This window comes from Sarcophilus harrisii, chromosome 6, assembly GCF_902635505.1.
Source record: "Sarcophilus harrisii chromosome 6, mSarHar1.11, whole genome shotgun sequence".
Taxonomy (NCBI): domain Eukaryota; kingdom Metazoa; phylum Chordata; class Mammalia; order Dasyuromorphia; family Dasyuridae; genus Sarcophilus; species Sarcophilus harrisii.
The window spans coordinates 124,016,090-124,036,841 of NC_045431.1; the positions used below are offsets into that span (position 1 = coordinate 124,016,090).

The window sequence follows — 20,752 nt, forward strand, 5'->3', positions numbered from 1 at the left end:
TATTAACACAGTTCTCCAGAAGGGTAAGGACAGTGCCTAATCTCAACTTTGTCTCTCCCTGAGTAATTTACCCACATGACATATTTCTGATAATGTTATGTACTTAATCACCAATCGTTACCTAACTACTCCTTTTAAAAGTACAGTTACAAACTTTTAGCTTTAATGAGCATTTAAATTATAGCATTTCATTTGGTATGTCAGAATATATCCCAGTGAGTGAATGTAAAATGCTTAATAGGTCTTCTCTCTTATCCTCAGAATGACCTGAATGTGAGACATAACCATTCTTAATAACTCTTCTTTATGAACATCTCAGCCTCAGTGAAGTTCAAAAGAATTAGTAGCAGTCTTCTAGGATACTCTGGGATATTAGATTACTTTTTGTAAACTCCAGTCTTTTAAGCTAGAATCCAAGTTGTAGTGGTTTTTAAAAGTCTTATAATGTTTATAATTATAATTATAATAAAATGTTTATGATGTCACTGATTCACCATGTTTATTTATATAAATTTTTATTTGCAAGATATATGCATGGGTAATTTTTTTAAGCATTGACAATTGCCAAACCTTTTGTTCAAATTTTCCCCCTCCTTCCTCCCACCCTCTCCCCCAGATGGCAGGTAGATCAATACATGTTAAATATGTTAAATACAATATACGTATACATATCCATACAGTTATTTTGCTGCACAAAAAGAATTGGACTTTGAAATAATGTTCAATTAACCTGTGGAGGAAATCAAAAATGCAGGCGGACAAAAACAGGGGGATTGGAAATGCTATGTAATGGTTCACACTCATTTCCTAGAGTTTTTTCACTGGGTATTGATGGTTCTATTCATTATTGAACAAATGGAACTGATTTGGTTCATCTTATTGTTGAAGAAAGCCATGTCCATCAGAATTGATCATTATATAGTATTGTTGTTAAATTATATAATGATCTCCTGGTCCTGCTCATTTCACTCATCATCAGTTCATAAAAGTCTCTTAAGGCCTTTCTGAAATCCTCCTGTTGGTCATTTCTTACAGAACAATAATATTCCATAACATTCATATACCACAATTTACCCAACCATTCTCCAATTGATGGGCATCCATTCAGTTGCCAGTTTGGGACAACTACAAAGAGTTCTGCCACAAACATTTTTGCACATATAAGTCTGTTTCCCTTTAAAGGTAAACATTTAAGATCTTCTTTAAGATCTCTTTGGAATATAAGCCCAGTAGCAACACTGCTGGATCAAAGGGTATGTACAGTTTGATAGCTTTTTGAGCATAGTTCTAAATCACTCTGTATTCACAATTCCACCAATAATGTATCATTGTTTCACTTTTCCCACATCCCCTCCAGCATTCAGCATTATCTTTCCCTGTCATCCTAGCCAATCTGAGAGGTATGTAGTGTTATCTCAGAGTTGTCTTAATTTGCATTTCTCTGATTAATAATGACTTGGAACATCTTTTCATATGGCTAGAAATAATTTCAATTTCTTCATCTGAAAATTGTGTGTTCATATCCTTTGACCATTTATCAAATGGAGAATGGCTTGATTTCTTATAAATTGGATTCAATTCTCTATATAAAGGCCTATATAAAGGCCATTATATATTCTCTATATCCTTTGTTCTTCTAATTTATTTATTATCCCATTCTTTATGCCTAGATCATGAACCCATTTTGACCTTGTCTTGGTGTACAGTGTTAAGTGTGGGTCCATGCCTAGTTTCTGCCATACTAATTTCCAATTTTCCCAGCAGTTTTTGTCAAACAGTGAATTCTTATTCCTAAAGCGGGGGTCTATGGGTTTGTTAAACACTAGATTATTAAGGTTACTGACTATTTTGTCCTTTGAACCTAATCTATTACACTGATCAACTAGTCTATTTTTAAACCAATACCAAATGGTTTTGGTGATTGCCACATTATTATTATACAGTGTTATAGATCTATAGTGATATATATAGTTTTAGATCTGGTATAGCTAGGCCACCTTCATTTGATTTTTTTTTTTCATTAGTTCCCTTGAAAGTCATAACCTTTTATTCTTCCAGATGAATTTTGTTGTTATTTTTTCTAGGTCATTAAAATAGTTTTTTGGGGAGTCTGATTGGTATAGCACTAAATAAATAGATTAGTTTAGGTAGTATTAGTCATATTTATTATATTTGTTCCACCTATCCAGAAGCAGATAATATTTTTCAAATTGGTTAGATCTGACTTAATTTGTGTGGAAATTTTTTTGTTTTTTGTAGTTTTGCTCATATAATTCCTGACTTTCCTTTGGCAGATAGATTCCCAAATATTTTTTTAAATATTTTTATATTTTATATATATTTTTCCTATTTTTAAATAATTATAATTTTTTATTTCTAGAACCCATGCCTAGGTAATTTTTTACAACATTATCCCTTGTACTCACTTCTGTTCTGACTTTTCCCCTTCCTCCCTCTCCACCTCCTCCACCAGATGGTAAGCAGTCCTATACATGTTAAATATGTCACAGTATTTCCTAAATCAATTCAAATATAGAGGAGCCACAATAAGGATTATTCAGAACTTACCAGCATTCACATTAAAGGATCAGAGGGCCTGGAATATGAGATTCTGAAAGGCTAGGGAATTTGGTATGCAACCAAAAATAACTTACCCAGCCAAAATGAGCATCTTTTTCCAGGGAAGAAGATGGACATTCAGTGAAATAAGTGAATTTCACCTATTTTTGATGAAAAAATCAGAACTAAACAAAATGTTTGTTTGATCTACAAGTATAGAACTCAAGAGAAACCTAAAAAGATAAAAAGAAATCTTGGGAAGTATATTTCTGTTATAAAGATATATAAAGAATACATGTATACCTTTTTCTAGAATCTAGAGGTGGAAAGGAAATTGTACCCAGAAAAGGGTAAAATGGAAACCTATTATATCTGAGAGAAAGAATGGAGGGGGATGAATATAGTGTGTATCTTACTGCCATCAGAATTGGCTTAAAGAGAAAAATTTTAGACATATTCGATTTATGGTGAAACTTCTCCCACCTCACTGAAAAGTGGAAGGGAAAAAGTGAAAAGGGAAGGAATAAGCTAAGCAGAAGAGAATACGGAAATTGTGAGGAAAAGGAATAAGATGGGACTGGAAATCTAAGGTGGGGGGAGGGATACTAAAAAGGGAGGTCTGTGAGAAGCAAGTGGTACTCACAAGTTTAATACTGGGGAGGAGAATAAGGGAAAAGGAAGGGAGAAAAGCATAAACGGGGGTTAACAAGATGGCAAGTAATACAGAATTGGTAATTTTAACCATAAATGTGAATGGGGCAAACTCCCCCATAAAGAGGAAGCGGTTAGCAGACTGGATTAAAAGACAGAATCCTACAATATGTTGTTTACAGAAAACCCACTTGAAGCAGGGCGATACAGACAGAGTAAAGTAAAAGGCTGGAGCAGAATCTACTATGCTTCAGGTGAAGTCAAAAAAGCAAGGGTAGCCATCCTGATCTCAGATCAAGCAAAAGCAAAAATTGATCTAATTAAAAAAGATAGGGAAGGGAACTACATCTTGCTAAAGGATAGCATAGATAATGAAGCAATATCAATATTAAACATATATGCACCAAATGGTGTACCATCTAAATTCTTAAAAGAAAAATTAAGAGAGCTGCAAGAAGAAATAGACAGCAAAACTATAATAGTGGGAGATCTCAACATTGCATTCTCAGAATTAGATAAATGAAATCACAAAATAAATCAGAAAGAAGTCAAAGAGGTAAATAGAATACTAGAAAAGTTAGATATGATAGATCTCTGGAGAAATCTAAATGGAGACAGAAAGGAGTATACTATACAAAAACTGACCATATATTAGGACATAAAAACCTCAAACTCAAATACAGTTAGGTGTAAATAGACCAAAAAATAATTGGAAACTAAATAATCTCATACTAAAGAATGATTGGGTGAAACAGCAAATCATAGACATAATTAATAACTTCACCCAAGAAAATGACAATAATGAGACGTCATACCAAAATGTGTGGGATGCAGCCAAAGCAGTAATAAGGGGAAATTTCATATCTCTAGAGGCCTACTTGTATAAAATAGAAAAAAGAAGCCCAATTCAATGAATTGGGCTTGCAACTAAAAATGCTAGAAAAGGAACAAATTAAAAACCCCCAGTCAAACACTAAACTTGAAATTCTGAAAAAAAAAAAAGAGATCAATAAAATTGAAAGTAAAAAAAAAAAAACTATTGAATTAATTAATAAAACTAAGAGTTGGTTCTGTGAAAAAACCAACAAAATAGACAAATCCTTAGTAAATCTGATTTAAAAAAAGAAAGAGGAAAATCAAATTTTTAGTCTTAAAAATGAAAAGGGAGAAATTGCCACTAATGAAGAGGAAATTAGATTCCCAAATATTTTATGTTATCAGCAGTTACTTTCCCTTTGTAACTCTAACTGTTGGATTTTGTTAGTGATATATAAGAATGCTCATGATTTATGTGGGTTTATTTTGTATCCTCCAACTTTGCTAAAGGTGTGGATTATTTCTATTAGCTTTTTAGTAGAATCTCTGGGGTTTTCTAAGTAAACCATCATATCATCTGCAAAGAGTGATAATTTGATTTCCTCATTTAATTCCTTTCTCTACATTTAATTCCTTTCTCTACTTCCTTTCTCTAATTTCTTACTCTAATTCCTTTAATGTCTTTTTCAACTCTTATTGCCAAAGTTAGTATTTCTAATACTATATTGAATAGTAATGGTGATAGTGGGCAAACTAGTTGCACTCCTGATCTTATTGGAAATGGTTCCAGTTTATCCCCATTACATATGATAGTTACTGATGGTTTTAAATAGATGTTATTTTAAGGAAAAGTCCATTTATTCCTATATTCTCAAGTGTTTTTAATAGGAATCGATGTTGGATTTTATCAAATGCTTTTTCTGAATCTATTGAGATGATCATATGTTTTTTATTAATTTGGTTATTGATATAGTCAATTATGCTAATAGTTTTGCTAATATTGAACCGGCATTGCATTCCTGATATGAGTCAGGGTGTATTATTATCCTGGGGATGATTTTGTTTTTTTGCTAATATTTTATTTAAGATTTTAGCATCAATATTCATTAGGGAGATTGGTCTTTAATTTTCTTTCTCTGTTTTCAATCTCCCTAGTTTAGGTATCAGTACCATGTCTGTGTCATAAAAGGAATTTGCTAGGAGTCCTTCATTCCATATTTTTAAAAATAGTTCATATAACATTGTAATTGACTGTTCTTTAAATGTTTGGTAGAATTCACATATGAAACCATATGGGGGATTTTATCTTATGGAATTGATTAATAGTTTGTTCTATTTCTTTTTCTGAAATGGGACTATTTAAGCAATTTACTTCCTCCTCTGTTAATCTGGAAAGCCTATATTTTTGAAAGTAGTCATCCATTTCATTTAGGTTGTCAAATTTATTTGCATAAAGTTGAGCAAAGTAACTCCTAATTATTGCTCTAATTTCCTCTTCATTGGTGAACATTTTCCCTTTTCCTTTTTAAAACTAATAATTTGATTTTCCTCTTTCCTTTTTCTAATCAGATTTACCAAAGATTTATCCATTTTATTGTTTTTTTCATAACACCAACTCTTAGTTTTATTTATTAATTCAGTACTTTTTTTTTTACTTTCAATTTTATCAATTTCTCCTTTTAATTTTAGAATTTCAAGTTTAGTATTTGATTGGGGTTTTTAATTTGGTCTTTTTAAGTTGCAAGCCCAATTCATTGATTTTTTTCTTTCTCTATTTTATTCAAGTAAGCCTCTAAAAATATAAAATTTCCCCTTATTACTGCTATGGCTACATCCCACAAACATTGTTGTCATTCTCTTGGGTGAAATTATTAATTTTGTCTATGAATTGCTGTTTCACTCAGTTATTCTTTAGGATGAGACTATTTAGTTTCTTTTTATTTAGTTACTTTTTCCCCCCAACTCCATTCATTAGCTTCTCCTTCAGGCCCCACATTCTTTAACCTCCCTTCCATGAAGTCATCAGTCAATTCCCATCATGCCAAGATAACCTCACTGGCTCTGCTGGGAAATTTTCTTGGGTTCAGAAGATCCAGAAGTGTAAGAAAAAGGCCTCAGGTAGACAAAATAAAAAAGTCCTGTTTCTAGGGGAGGAGGTTTGTTTCTGCCTTTACTGAAGGTAGACCAGGAGAGAAGTAGACCTGAGAGGCAGGATGTCAGGGCTCGGTCCCGATCTGAATATGTAACCTTGGATAAGTCCACGTCTCTCTGTAGGCTTTAATTTCCTAAGGTATATATTGAGCAGATCAGACTTTCTATGGCTCCCTGTTAGATTTTTGGTTGAATGTAGTTTTTGTTGCATCATGATCTGAAAAGAATACATTTATTATTTTTTCCTTTCTGCATTTAATTTTGAGGTCTTTATGTCCTAATATATGGTCAATTTTTATGTATATTCTATGAACTTCTGAGAAGAAAATGTACTCCTTTCTTTCTCCATTCATTTTCTCCAAAGATCTATCATACCTAACTTTTCTAATATTCTATTTACCTCTTTAACTTCTTATTTGTTTTGTGGTTTGATTTATCTAATTCTGAGAGTGCAAGGTTGAGATCTCCCACTATTGTAGTTTTGCTGTCTATTTCTTTTTGCAATTTTCTTAACTTCTCCTTTAGGAAGTTAGATGCTATATCACTTGGTGCATATATGTTTGTTATTGCTATTGCTTGAGTGTTTATGCTACTCTTTAGCAATATATAATTTCCTTCCTTATCTCTTAATGATATCAATTTTTGCTTTTGCTTCATCTGAGATAAGAATGGCTAACCTTGCTTTTTTGACTTTACTTGAAGCATAATAGATCCTGCTCCAGCCTTTTACCTTTACTCTGAATGTGTCCCCCTGCTTTAAACGTGTTTCCTGTAAACAATATATTATAGGGTTCTGTCTTTTGATTTAGTCTGCTATCTGCCTCCACTTTATGGGAGAGTTCATCCCATTTACATTTATGGTTAAAATTACTAATTCTAATTCTGTATTTCCTGCCATCTTATTACCCCCAGATTATGCTTTTCTTTTTCTTACTTCCCTTACCCACCTCCCAGTAACTTATGGGCACCACCTCCCTCATGCAGCCCTCTCTCTACGAATCCTTTACCCTTTCTTATACCTTTCCCTTATTACTTTTTTCCTTTTCCCTTTTCCTCTCCTACTTTTTAACGAGGTAAGAGAAGTTTCTCTGTAACCCAAATATGTCAGTTATTTTCTCTTTGAGCCAAATCTGATGAGAGTAAGATGATACAATGTTGCTCCCTCTCCCTAAATTCCCTCAGATATGATAGGTTTCCTTTTCCTCTTTGTGGGATGTACTTTCCCTCTTTATATTATATAGTAAAATCAAATTATATATGCACTATTTATGTATGTAATAACAGAAATACAGTTCTCAAGATTTCTTTGTACCTTTTTCTGCTTCTCTTGAGTCCTATATTTGGAAATCCAATTTTTTGTTTAGTTCTCGTTTTTTCATGAGAAACAAGTGGAATTCACATGTTTCATTAGAAGTCCATCTTCTTCTCTGGAAGAAAATGCTCAGTTTAGTTGGGTAGTTTATTCTTGCCTGCATTCCCAGTTCTTTTGCCTTTCGGAATATCATGTTCCAGGCCCTTTGATCCTTGAATGTGAAAGCAGCTAGATCTTGAATGATCCTTATTATGGTTCCTCAGTATTTAAATTGTTTTTTTTTTTTTTTTTCCTTTTTCTGGCTGCTTGTAATATTTTTTCCTTAGTCTGGTAGTTCTGAAATTTAGCCACATTATTCCTTAGGGTTTTTATTTTAGGGTCTTTTTCAGAAGGTGTTCCATGAATACTTTCAGTGCCTATTTTACCTTCTGATTCTATTACCTCTGAGCAGTTCCCTTTGATGATTTCCTGTAAAATAGTGTCTAGGCTCTTTTTTCCATCATAATTTTCAGGCAACCCAATAATCCTCAGATTATCTCTCCTAGATTTATTTTCCATATCTGTTGTTTTTCCAACTAGACATTTGAAATTTTTTCCTATTTTTTTGGTTTTGTTTGTCTGATTCTTGATGTCTCAACGAATCATTCATTTCTATTTATTCAGTTCTGATTTTCAATGAGTTATTTTCTTCATTAGCTTTTAAAATTTCTTTTTGCATATGTTCAATTGAGTTTTTAAATGAGTTGTTTTGCTCTATGGAATTTTTTTCCATTTCACTAATTCTTTTTTTTTTTTTTTTAACTGAGTTATTTTCTTTTTCTAATTCACAAATCCTACTTTCCGGAGTTCTTTATCTTTTCCAATTCACAAATTCTGTTTCCCTGCACTTCCTGGAGTTCTTTACCTTTTCCAATTCACATTTCAGGTATTGTTTTCTTTTTCCACTTTATCAAATTTTTCTTTAGGTGAGTTATAAGCCTTTTCTGTACTCTCTTGCATAGATTCTCTTTTCCTATTTTTCTTCTAACTCTTTTTAAAGATTTTTTATAATTTCTTCTAGAAGATCAGGTTACATCCCCCTTTGGGGTTTTGTTTGGAGACTGTCTGCTAATAGTCTCCTGGGGCTGAAAACCTGCTCTCTTTCTGTATAGAAGCTGTCGATGATTAGAGTTCTCTTGGCTTTTTTACTCATTTTCTTTTAAAAGCCCTTGGGGTCTGCCTCTGCTTTCAGGGTAAGAAGGTTACCATCTTCCTCTACAGAACAGGGATAGATAGATGGACAGTAGCTGTCCTGCAAATGAGCTATCAAGAGTGCGGGGGTGCTCTGGGAAGAGCCTTGCATTGGAAGTGTTTCTGCCCTGGGAATAGTCTCCTGGAGCAGCGGCTGCCCTGCGGTTAATAGCTGAGATATGAAAGTGTCATTGTCCAGGGGGAAGCTTGTGGATTGGTGGCTGCCTTGAGGTTTAGTGGTTGAGCAGCGAAAGTGTCACTACTCTAGGCAGAGGCTGTGCAGATTATGGCTGCCCTGGGAAGAGCCCCACACCAGAAGTATTTCTGCCCTGCGAAGCACAGCAGTTGCAGAGGTTCTATTGCCCCAGGTAGAACTTTCTCGCTATGCAGATTTTCAGCTGCCCAGGGCAGAGTGTCCTCCCTCCCCCATGCAGATTAGAGGCTTCCCCCGCTGAGCCCCCCTGCCTTGCAGAACTGTGACTGCTCTGGGAAAAAGCCCTGTGCTGCAGAATATGGCTGCACAGATGTGCTGTGATCTGTGCTGATTCACTCATTTCAGGTGCTATGTGGGTGTAGCCAGATCCTGTTAGATTCTGACTTTTTTTGGAGTACATGCTACCTTTGCCCTTTTTGTAACTTCTCTGCTGATCTACTGCTTTACAACCAAAGCAGAGCAGCCAACCTGTGGTAGAGTCCTCCCTGTAAAATCTCTACCCACACCTCATTCCACTCAGTATGCTAGTCTCTTGTTCTGTCTCCCTGCCTGCACTAGACTGCTCCCACCGTTTGGGACAAACCTTTTCTGGCAATCTTCCAGATTATCTTCTGCTGGTAATCTGTTGTACTCTTAATATTCGTAGATTTTACCAGTCAAGCACTATTTTTGAGGCTGAATTTGGTATTTAGTAGTCAGAATATGAGAGGAGCTTAGAATGTCATGTGTCTTCTTTTGCCATCTTGGCTCCGCCCCTCACCATGTTTATTGATAGGAATTCAAATCCCAACTCTGCCTCTTTAGGACCAATGCAACTATGGATAAGTTATTTAATTTTTTTAAGCCACAATTTCTTGCTGTTTTCAGTGCTGCTCAACCGTTGCTGTGTTGAATGTTGGCATTTTGTCAGAAATTTATTATATCAGTAAAAATTCAGTTCAAGTCAACAATATATTTTTGAAGCACTAAAAAAATCATATATATATATATATATATATATATATATATATATATATATATATAAAACATATCTAAAGATCAATGACCATGTTTAGTTTCCAGTCTTCTTTGAAAAACTTTATAAATACCAAAGTGCCTAACTACTAATCTAAAAACCTAACAACTGAAGTCATTCTTCTGAAACCTTACATTCATATCTCTTTAAGAATAAGCAAAAGCTATTTTTATAGGTTTGAGATATTAAAAGGCCGTGTTTCATCATAGTGGAAAGAGCTGATTTTGAAGACAGGATGATTTTGAATTTAAGTCTTATGTCTAACAAATATTGATTTTATGACTCTGAGAGAGCATTCAGTGCCTTATAAGTTGCAGAGAAAGTACTAGATTGCATTGATAGCAGAAGTTTTATATGGGAGTGTCCTTTAATCAAAGAAATCATAGATCTAGTGCCTATCCTTTGAGATAGTAGAAAAATGGATTCCTTTATAATATTAAAAATAATCATTTTCATAAAGTACATTTATAAATATAGTATATTTTATACAATACATATAAACCACATTTACATGGCACTTTAAGGTGTTTTATAAATATTATCTCATTTATCCTTATAACAAACTTGGGAGGTTTTATATTATTCCAGTTTTACAGATAAAGATACAGTTTTTCAAACAAAGAGAAGTTAAATTATTTTCCCAAGGTACATTGTTAACAACTGTCAAACTGTATTCTAACTCAGATCTGCTGGATTCCAGTTTCAGCATTTTATCCATTGTACCACAATGCTGTCTTTTTCTGGTTCTGTAACAGCATTTTAAAATTTACTTCATCTAGATCATAAAATTTCCTTCTTCATTTATGAAGAAAAATTCTTCATTTTTCCAGATTACCATCATTAGGACAATAATGTTCAATCTGTTTTATCAAATTGATAATCAACTTCTCAAGGGTATAGAATATTCTGCTTTGGAAGACATTCAAAGCTCAGAAGAGGAGTTCCTTTCCTTGTAGAGCTTATAGCATAATTGAAGAATGATGCATATACAGATAACCATTAAACCAGACTTCTGACTTCATTAGTATGGGTGATTCTCAGTGAATTTAAGAACTGCCTTGTTCAATTGATCAACAAATATGTTTAGATTCATTTCAGTGTGCCAGGTACTGTTGAATGGGCTCTGGAAATACATGGACAAAAAGATATAGTCCCTACACACCCATTTAGAAATAAATATGATCTTGCTATATTTTATAAATTACCATTGGAACATATTTTTTCTCATTACAACTGAGTATTGTTTTCTTTGATGGAGTAGACTTAAGATATAAAGAGTTAAGCTCAGTCTAAACTAAAACTATTTTAATCATCTTAATCCTTGTTCTTATAGAAAAGCTCCTATTGATTATAGAAATTTGCACAAGAATATGGTCATTCTGAGCTTAAATCATTCTATTTATTATTCTATATATCTAAATCTATTCTAGTCTTTTATGACACTTATTTATATTTATCTTGAGTTTGAATCTAAGAATACCAGAGAGTTTCCTGTGTAATAACATTGTATTATTTTGATCCTTTCCTTTTTAGTTCATTATTTGAAACCATTAAAATTTTAACTTTTGAGTCTCCTCTCCCTTTTATACTACAAAAACTTAAAGGCAGATTTACTTAGTCCATTCTAGTGGACTAGCACCTTCCTCACAGGGCTACCTTAAGAATCAAATGAAAAAATGTATACAAATATTTTTGCAAACAAATAGATTTATACAATATGAATTAATATTTATTATTAATTTTTATTCTTTTAGAACATCAGGCCAGAAGATCATATCTGTCATTCAGAATGTCTTGAAATTTACTTTCCAAAAGTCAGAGGGGTAGTATTTTCTAAGGGATAACTGGCATTCAAATTCTACCTCTGGCACAAATATTAGACCTCTAAGTATCTTTCTCAAATTATACGGAACAAATGCCTACTTCTTTACATTGGTACAGGATATTCTTCACTGGAAGATCCCTGCACAAATGAAATCCTTAGTCCAGTAAAGAAAGATAAATTGGTCTTTAATTTCTCTATTTACATAGACTGATTTTTAAAAAATTCCTCATAATTCCATATGATCCTCTGCTTTGAAGATTTCTACTTAATAATCTGTTGTTATTGGTTTTGACTTCTTTCTTCCTTTTTATTTTTTTCTTTCTTTTTTACATTATTTATACTCCAGCATTACTATGTTATACTCTAAGAACAATTCAGCCTTCTGTAGAGGACTAGAACTCAGATAGATATGTTCCTCATGTCTTTTTATCTTTTCCTGTCAGGAAGAACAACTCAGACTTGTAGAACTGTTCACTTTCTCAGATAGGACTGAGAATATGATCCATTCAAAACCAGTTACCTCAGTTTCTGCACTTTCTAAGTCAAATGGTAAATTCTTGGCTCTCCTTCTTCAAATCTCTTTCATAATATCTGTTCTTCTATGCTCTCTGGGCTATAGAACTATATAGCCTTTGATCCAGCAATATCTTTACTGGGTCTGTATCTCAAAGAGACAGGAAAAGGTCCCAAATGCATTAAAAAAATGTTAGTAGGAGCCCTTTTTGTAGTGGTAATGAATGTGAAATTGAGTGGATGCCCCTCAGTTGGGGAATGGTTGAATAAGTTATGACATAAGAAGATAATGGAATATTATTGTTCTATAAGAAATAGTAAGTAGGATGATTTCAGAAAAGCTTGTAAAGACTTACATGAGCTGATGCTAAATGAAATGAGCATGTCCAAAGGAACAAAAAGATTATGTGACAATCAACTGTGATGGACTTGGCTCTTTTCAAAAATTAGAGGCAATTCAAAGAGACTTGTGATGGAAAAGTGTCATTCACGTTCATAGAGAGAACTATATAAACTGAATGTGGAACAAAGCATGATATTTTCACCTTTTATGTGTGTTATTTGCTTGTTTTTTTCTTATTTTTTTTTTCACTTTTGAAGTGGATTTTTTTTTTTTTTTTTTTTTTTTGCACAGCACGAATAATAATGGAAATATGTTCAGAAGAACTGGACATGTTTAACCTATTTCTTATTGCTTTGATTTCGTAGGAAAGGGGGAGAAGGGGAGAGGGAGAGAAAAATTAGGAATACAGCATTTTGCAGAGCTGAAGGTTGAAAACTATCTTTGCATGAATTTGGAGAAGTAAAATACTATTAAAATAAAATAAAATTTAAAAACCCATAATATCTGTTCTTTTTAGTGGAGATGCCTAGTTGCTCTAGATTTCTTTTAAAAACCTTTTATTTTCTTCACCATTATTATTAAGTCAAGTCAAGTAAATGAGCATTTATTAAGCACCTACTATATGCCAGGCATTGTGTTAATCACAATAGAAAAGCAAACAACAAAAAAAACAGAAAAAAAAAAAGTTCCTGCTCTCAAGTAACTCATAGTCTAATATCTGACTACTTCTTTTTTTCCCGTCTGTCCCATTTTGGAGACAGATTTGTTCCTGTTTGCATGGATATTCTCAAAAATACTTGTGTATATAATTTTCTGTCTCTATATTATCATCAGTGTCTGTTTGCAAGTTTTGCAATATGCAATACAGATGTTAGAGGAGTTAGAAAAAATTATGAAATTATTATATTATTGTAACAAAATATATCATTATTATTATAACATCAGTATCTCAATACTTTCACTGTACTAGGGGGTATTGCTAAGTTTTGTGAATGAATAATCTTTTATCCTTTCCCAATTGTTGGAAGAAGTTAAGAAAAACAAGAACTCTCCTTAGATTCGGACAAGACTGAAATAGTACCTAGCCTCAAAGAACTTAACAATTCAATTTAAAATGCCTCATTTAATACATTTTCAGCCCTGACTTATTTTCTTTTCTTTTTTTATTAAAGCTTTTTATTCACAAAGCATATACATGGGTATTGTTTCAATACTGACCCCTGCGTAACCCTCTGTCACAAATTTTCCCCTTCTTCCCTCCATCCCCTCTCCCACCCGGTAGGCAGTCCAATACATGCCAAATATGCCGAAATACATGTCAGATTCAATATGTGTATATATCCAGTTGTACAAGAAAAATCAGATCAAGAAGGAAGAAAAAAAAACTGAGAAAAAAGAAACATAATGCAAGCAAATAATAACAGAGAGAGTGAGAATGCTATGCTGTGTTCCACCTTCTGTTCCCATGGTTCTCTCTCTGGGTATAGATGGCTCTCTTCATCATTTCACAAGTGGAACTGGTCCATATCATCTCAATGTTGAAGAGAGCCATGCCTGACTTCTTTTCTAAGCTTTAATGTCCACATTATCCAATGAATCTAGGATTATTTAAGGTTATTTATTCCTACTTTTCTCCTTTTATCTCAGTATCAATATGTGTAACAACATGAAATTACTTTTGCTAAATTTTATTCTCTTACCAGACTTTCTTTTTCTTCAATGTACTCCTTTCATTCACCTGGGTTTGACATCTTTTTTTTTCCAATAGTTTTTTTTTTCAATTTCATAGCTTTTTATTTACAAGTTATATGTATGGGTAATTTTACAACATTGACAGTTGCCAAATCTTTTGTTCCAATTTTTCTCTTCCTTCCCCCCATCCCCTCCCCTAGATGGCAGGATGACCAGTAGATGTTAAATATATTAGAGTATAAATTAGATACACAATAAGTATACATGACCAAACAGTTATTTTGCTGTACAAAAAGAATCAGACTCTGAAATATTGTACAATTAGCCTGTGAAGGAAATCCAAAATGCAGGCCGGCAAAAATATAGGGATTGGGAATTCAATGTAATGGTTCTTGGTCATCTCCCAGAGTTCTTTCGCTGGGTGTAGCAGGTTTAGTTCATTACTGCTCCATTGGAACTGATTTGGTTCATCTCATTGCTGAAAATGGCCAGGTCCATCAGAATTGATCATCATATAGAATTGTTGAAGTATGTAAGGATCTTCTGGCCCTGCTCGTTTCACTCAGCATCAGTTCGTGTAAGTTTCTCCAGGCCTTTCTGAAATCATCCTGTTGGTCATTTCTTACAGAACAATAATATTCCATAATATTCATATGCCACAATTTATTCAACCATTCTCCAATTGATGGGCATCCACTCATTTTCCAGTTTCTGGCCACTACAAAGAGGGCTGCCACAAACATTCTTGCACATACAGGTCCCTTTCCCTTCTTTAAGATCTCTTTGGGATATAAGCCCAGTAGTAACACTGCTGGCTCAAAGGGTATGCACAGTTTGATAACTTTTTGAGCATAGTTCCAAACTACTCTCCAGAATGGTTGGATATATTCACAATTCCACCAACAATGTATTAATGTCCCTGTTTTCCCACATCCCCTCCAACATTCCTCATTATCTTTCCCTGTCATTCTAGCCAGTCTGACAGGTATGTAGTGGTATCTCAGAGTTGTCTTAATTTGCATTTCTCTGATTAACAATAACTTGGAGCATCTTTTAACCTGGGTTTGACATCTTAAAGGAAACATTGATTTCATCCTACTCCCTACATCCCTATATCCCTTTTCTGCAACATATCCTGCTGATTTTTCCTTCCTAACATTTTTTCTGTTGTATTTCATATCACCACATCACTTCCAATCTTTTACTTCTCCAAAATCACATGAATTACTGTTATTTTATACTTCCCAAAGCATAACTTCAGACTTGTCACCTCCTTACTCCCAAACCTTCAATGGCTTCTTGTCATTAATTTTAAAAATTCTGAATCACTACTTTGGCATTTAAAATTGTTCATGATCTAAACATTTTATTTTTTTCCCATTTAATGTATTTTTATGTTTTTATATGTCCACTCTTGTTCTACTCCAACATCAATCAAGCAGTAGCAAACTTTGTTGAAGCCATATCCCATGCTGCTTTTCCTTATGCTGTTATTCCCTCTTGCTTGAAAAATTCTTCCCTTCTTTCATCCTTGTCTAAATTTGGGTTTTTCTTCAAAAACCAACTTGTCCTAAGTAATCCTGGAAATTTTTTCTCCAATATTTGACTACTTTCTTCTTTGAACTCTTACACAATTAATAAATATTGTCTAAATGGAGTTCTAACTGAGACCTGGGAAGTTAAATGATTTGTCCAAAGCAATGTTAAGTTGTGTCACATATAAACCCTGGTCATTTTCCACCTCTGATCCATTGTGCTCTTTCCACTGTGCTACATTGATACCCAACATTTGCTGCTTTGTGGTGTCATATATAAGTTATCTTCTTAGTTATATTTTTAATTCCTTGAAGCTTCAAATCACTTTATAAATTAATACATGTATTTAGAGCATTTATGATGTGCCAGGCATTGTGCTAAGTGCTTTTTAAAAATAAGTCACATAGGTAAAAATTGCCTGAGCAGAATTTGAATTCATCTTCTTGACTCCAAGTCCAGCATTTTATCTATTTTGCTACTCACCCTTATTTGTTTGTATACTTATATAGCTACACAGTCCAAAAGCAAATAGCTTTAAATTAAGTATCTATATTGTTGACTTGAACCCTTGTTTTTCTCTTGTACAAGCACAGAATGTCTCATTCCATTGGTCTTTAAGTGAGAAGTGATTTCTAATAAGTATTATGTAGGTAGGTTCCAAGTTTTCCCCTAGGGGTTAGAACATAGCATAGTGTGATGGGTACAGGCCTTTTTCTGGTATGACTGCAGTATTTGGACATGACAGGCCCTTGTAAACACATAGACAAAAAATGTGATTACCTCAGTGTTTGGTCTTTTAAACACTAATGACAGTTAACCATTGTCTTAAGGGCCATGATTAATCATGGTCATGCTATCTCTGTACTTTCTATTTATCTTCCTCTATTGTCAAGGTTTGTCATCTGCGAATTATAGACAGCACAGTAAATACTTTTCCTTGATGGGTTTCTTGCAGGAGAGTCTTAATTTCAGCTGAATTGCTTTATACCATTGTGTGAAACTAGTGGAATACAAAGAGAATCAATAGAGGAAACAGGAAAGGATATATTTTAGAAATAAGATTGTATAGTATACTGTCAGTATCAAATTACAGTAATCATGCTTTTGGAGAAATGAAAGGATAAATTACCTTGAAAGACATTATGACATATACTTTTTTATTTTTCTGTATGTTTCATTTCTTGTGTGATTTATTCAGTTTTATTTACTTTTCTGTTCTTTTGCAGATCACCAGAAACTGGAAAGGGAGGCTAGAATCTGCCGTCTTTTGAAGCACCCTAATATTGGTGAGAAAAAACTTTGTCTATAAAGTTTTCTTTTTTCAGTTTTAAATTTGACTGACAATTGCTTTGATACATTATAGAATCTCTGCAAAATAATAGGAAAATAGGCAGCAAAAGAGTGAGTTATGGCAAAGGTAGAAAACATGATTCTTCAGAGGTTTAGGGTTAAACCTTAAAAATAATTATCAGTACAAAATGGATTGATCCAATCATCTAAAATTAATTAAAATTAAATGTGATTAAGTCTTAAATCTTAAAATGAACTGGAGAAATGTAAAAAAATTATTTTGACTAAGCAACAAAATATTTACCAATTTTATTCTGTTATATAAAAAATAGATTATATTTATGTAGTTTATTAATGTTTACAAAATGTTTTACACAGTTGAAATAACTGAATAAAAACTAAGTTCTCCATAACAATGAAATCATAGGTTTAATTTTTAAAAAATCTTAATATTTTATGGAAAACATTGTTGACCTTTGTTAATATATTGATAAATATTTGGTAAATTATGGCTTTAAAGAGTTGATCATTCTTCACATGTAGGTAGAGATAAACCACCAGAAAATTTAGAAGCAGATCTGAGAATTAATGTAAATGTAGTGTTTGCCTAAGATACATCAGGCTCATATCTTTTCTATGAGATTAATGTCCTGTGTCAGCTGTCCCAGATGTATCACACTATTGCCATTAGAGCTGGCATTGATTAGGATTTCTCTTTTTTCCACCTTCCTCTTAGGTTCATAGAATTTCAGCCTTGGAAATGCTTATGTCGTTCTCTTCTTCCATTGGTTGTTTCCAGGAACCATCTCTGCCCACTTCAAGCCTTTCTCCTTGCCCCAAAATTGGTCAGAGGATTCACACTTTCACTGAAGGGAAGAAAAATTCCTAGTTAGAACTCTGAGTACTTTTCTGTAGTATTCAGTTTTTGAAACTCCCTCCACAGATGTAGATCACAAACCCTTCAGCCCAACCTCCAGTCTACAAATAAGTTATATGAATAAGACTTGTAGAATTACATGTATTAATAACTTATTTTGTTGACTGGCCTGGTAACCTAACAACCATGAATAGCATTGTTCTTTTAAGAAAATAAAATCCAAATTAGAAACAACTGACTTAACAAATGAAGTTATTGAGCACAAGTTATTTGTAAATTAGGGATTATAAATTAGTTGTAAAGACAATTAGATTGAGAATCAGACCTGTTTTCTCTTCAAGTGAACATTACTTGGTAGAGTGAAGCTGAGTTCCATTTGGGTTTTAATATCTTGTAATTCATAGTATTTTAACAAGGAGAGTCTATGAACCACATATTGCCAAGGATCTCTTAAGCAGTTAGATATGCCTGGCACTGTGCCAGATATTAGGAATATAATGACTTGTAATGAAAGAAATCTTGCTGTCAGGAGGAGGCCTATATTGTATCAAAATCTTTACATGTAATAGAAATAAAATCTAACTGGAGAGAAGGTAATCACATATGATGGGAACAGGAAAAAGCTTGAATGGGAAATTCTGATTAGTGAGAAAGGAGTAGTTGTTTCAATAAGTAGAACTTTTGTGGGAACAGAAGTAGACAGATTTGATATGACTTTGAAGAAGAAGAGATTCAGAAGGAAAACATAAAGATTTCCTCCAGCAGATGAAGAGGTTTCTAGCTCAATAGAGAAAAGCTATATTTTTATCAAAGTAAACCATACATTGAGAATGCCCCAGAAAGTAGCTGCCTAGGAGGTGAATATTAATCTTGGATGCATTTGGGAGTTTGCCCAAGAGAAGCTATTCATAGACATAGAGCAAAGATACATCCTGGTGTCTGTGAACCTAACATAACCAATGGAGAGCTAGAGCACAAATATTTTTAAAGTGGTTTATATATGGAAATGTCACTCAAACCTCAATTTCTTGAGTTTATAATTTAAAGGATAATTCATAATGAGGATATTTAACTAGACCTTTACTGTAGAGGGCCAAGCATATTTGAAACAATCTTACAACAACGTGTTAACTCAGTGGAATTGAGATAATGATTCTCTAGTTTACATGTACTTAGTATAGTTCTACAAGCTGATACCTATTCTACAAGATTGACAACTATGATGAGAGCTAAGAGATCTGGGAGGGAAGACAGACTAGGAGATAGACAGAGAAGACAGAGGACTGGAGGCTGGAGGACAGAGTCGAAGATAAAGACCCTTGTGGTGGCTATCCTGTCTCCTTCATTTCTCCACTAAGACCAAGGCCCATCTTAAGGTCCCCCAGAAAGCTAGCCCAAACTCAGGTGAAGGAGACAGACTGTGAAGGAGATAATAAAGACCTTGGACTTTATTCTTGACTGTTCTTGTGATTATTCTGCTAAAAGTGTCAACTTGTAGAACTATACTAAGTACAAAGTACATGTAAACTAGACAATCATTATCTCAATTCCACTGAGTTATCACATTGTTGTAAGATTATTTGTTTCAAGTATACTTGGCCCTCTACATTCTATTTTTCATAGGTCAGAATCATTAAAGGATTTGAAATACAGTGCTATTGGATAACTACAAAATGTCTTCATCATCTTGTAATATTTAGAAAATTTGATGTCAGAATTTCTTTTTTTAGGTGAAGGTAGTATTTCTAAAAGCATTATACTTGAGACTGCTATTCCTAGGATTATCTGGGGAGATGTGGCACTAATTATCACTCTTAAATTCCTGTGCTTCCTCCAATTACCCAAGTCTTTCTGTTGAAGCTACAAAAAACTAGCATAATTAAGTTCTCTTATAATCAATAACAATTCGATTTTTATTTCAAAATGCCTTCCTTTATTTGTGGCTGACACAAAGGGGAGAAAAATAGTTGAACTTAGTTTTACATAATTATGAAGTTTTTATTGGCAAAGAGATATGCTTGCCATTTCTCAAAGGCGCTATAGCATTTGAGTTCTTACCCAAATGTAGAGCTGTTCTGGAATGAAAATTAATTTGTTTACCTTGGGTTTTGTTGCTGTGTGGGTAGCATCCTTTTTTCTTATATTTATTTCATTCAGTTTACAAAACTGAACACAAGTGTGTCTTTGGACCTGTCATTTAGCTTTTCTGTATTTATCTCAGAAGATTGTTGTAAAGATAAAATAAGATAGTAGATGTTAAAATTATTTTTAAAATATAAAGCTCTATAATGTCAAGGTATTATTGTCTTTTTTAATTTGAAGAATGTCTATATGTATCTTTGAGGGCTGACAGTCTAATATTAATGAAATGTGAAGAGGAATGCCAATGAATCTTTTAGCTAAGTTTCCTTTCCTCATTATTCCAAAGAACAGAATGTTTACAGTTATATACTAGTCCTCCTAGCACTAGATTTAGAAGTATTACTTATCCCCTCTTATAAATCTTGGTACTTTATATATAGCATTTTGGAACAATGCTATGATCTGAATTTCAGTTTCCACTTTTCATTTTAGAATGAGTGAATGAGTTAATTATCAAGCAGTATTACAATAGCCTTCTTATTTATCTTTCCATCTCTTGGCTCTCCCCTCTCAAATAAAACTTCCAAAGTGACAAAATGATATTTTTAAAGCACATGTCTTTTCTTTTCTTTTCTCTGATCAAAAA

The 20,752-nt window shown here is 33.3% G+C and overlaps 1 protein-coding gene across 7 annotated transcripts in view; it reads left to right on the forward strand.

Moving 5' to 3' along the window:
- CAMK2D (calcium/calmodulin dependent protein kinase II delta) overlaps positions 1-20,752 on the forward strand; it is a 372,089-nt gene that overhangs the window by 111,467 nt on the left and 239,870 nt on the right. For all 7 annotated transcript variants that reach the window (XM_031943044.1, XM_031943045.1, XM_031943040.1 and 4 more), the window contains exon 3: positions 17,084-17,143. In XM_031943044.1, the coding sequence (XP_031798904.1) occupies positions 17,084-17,143 (60 nt within the window). The remainder of the gene's footprint in view (positions 1-17,083; positions 17,144-20,752) is intronic.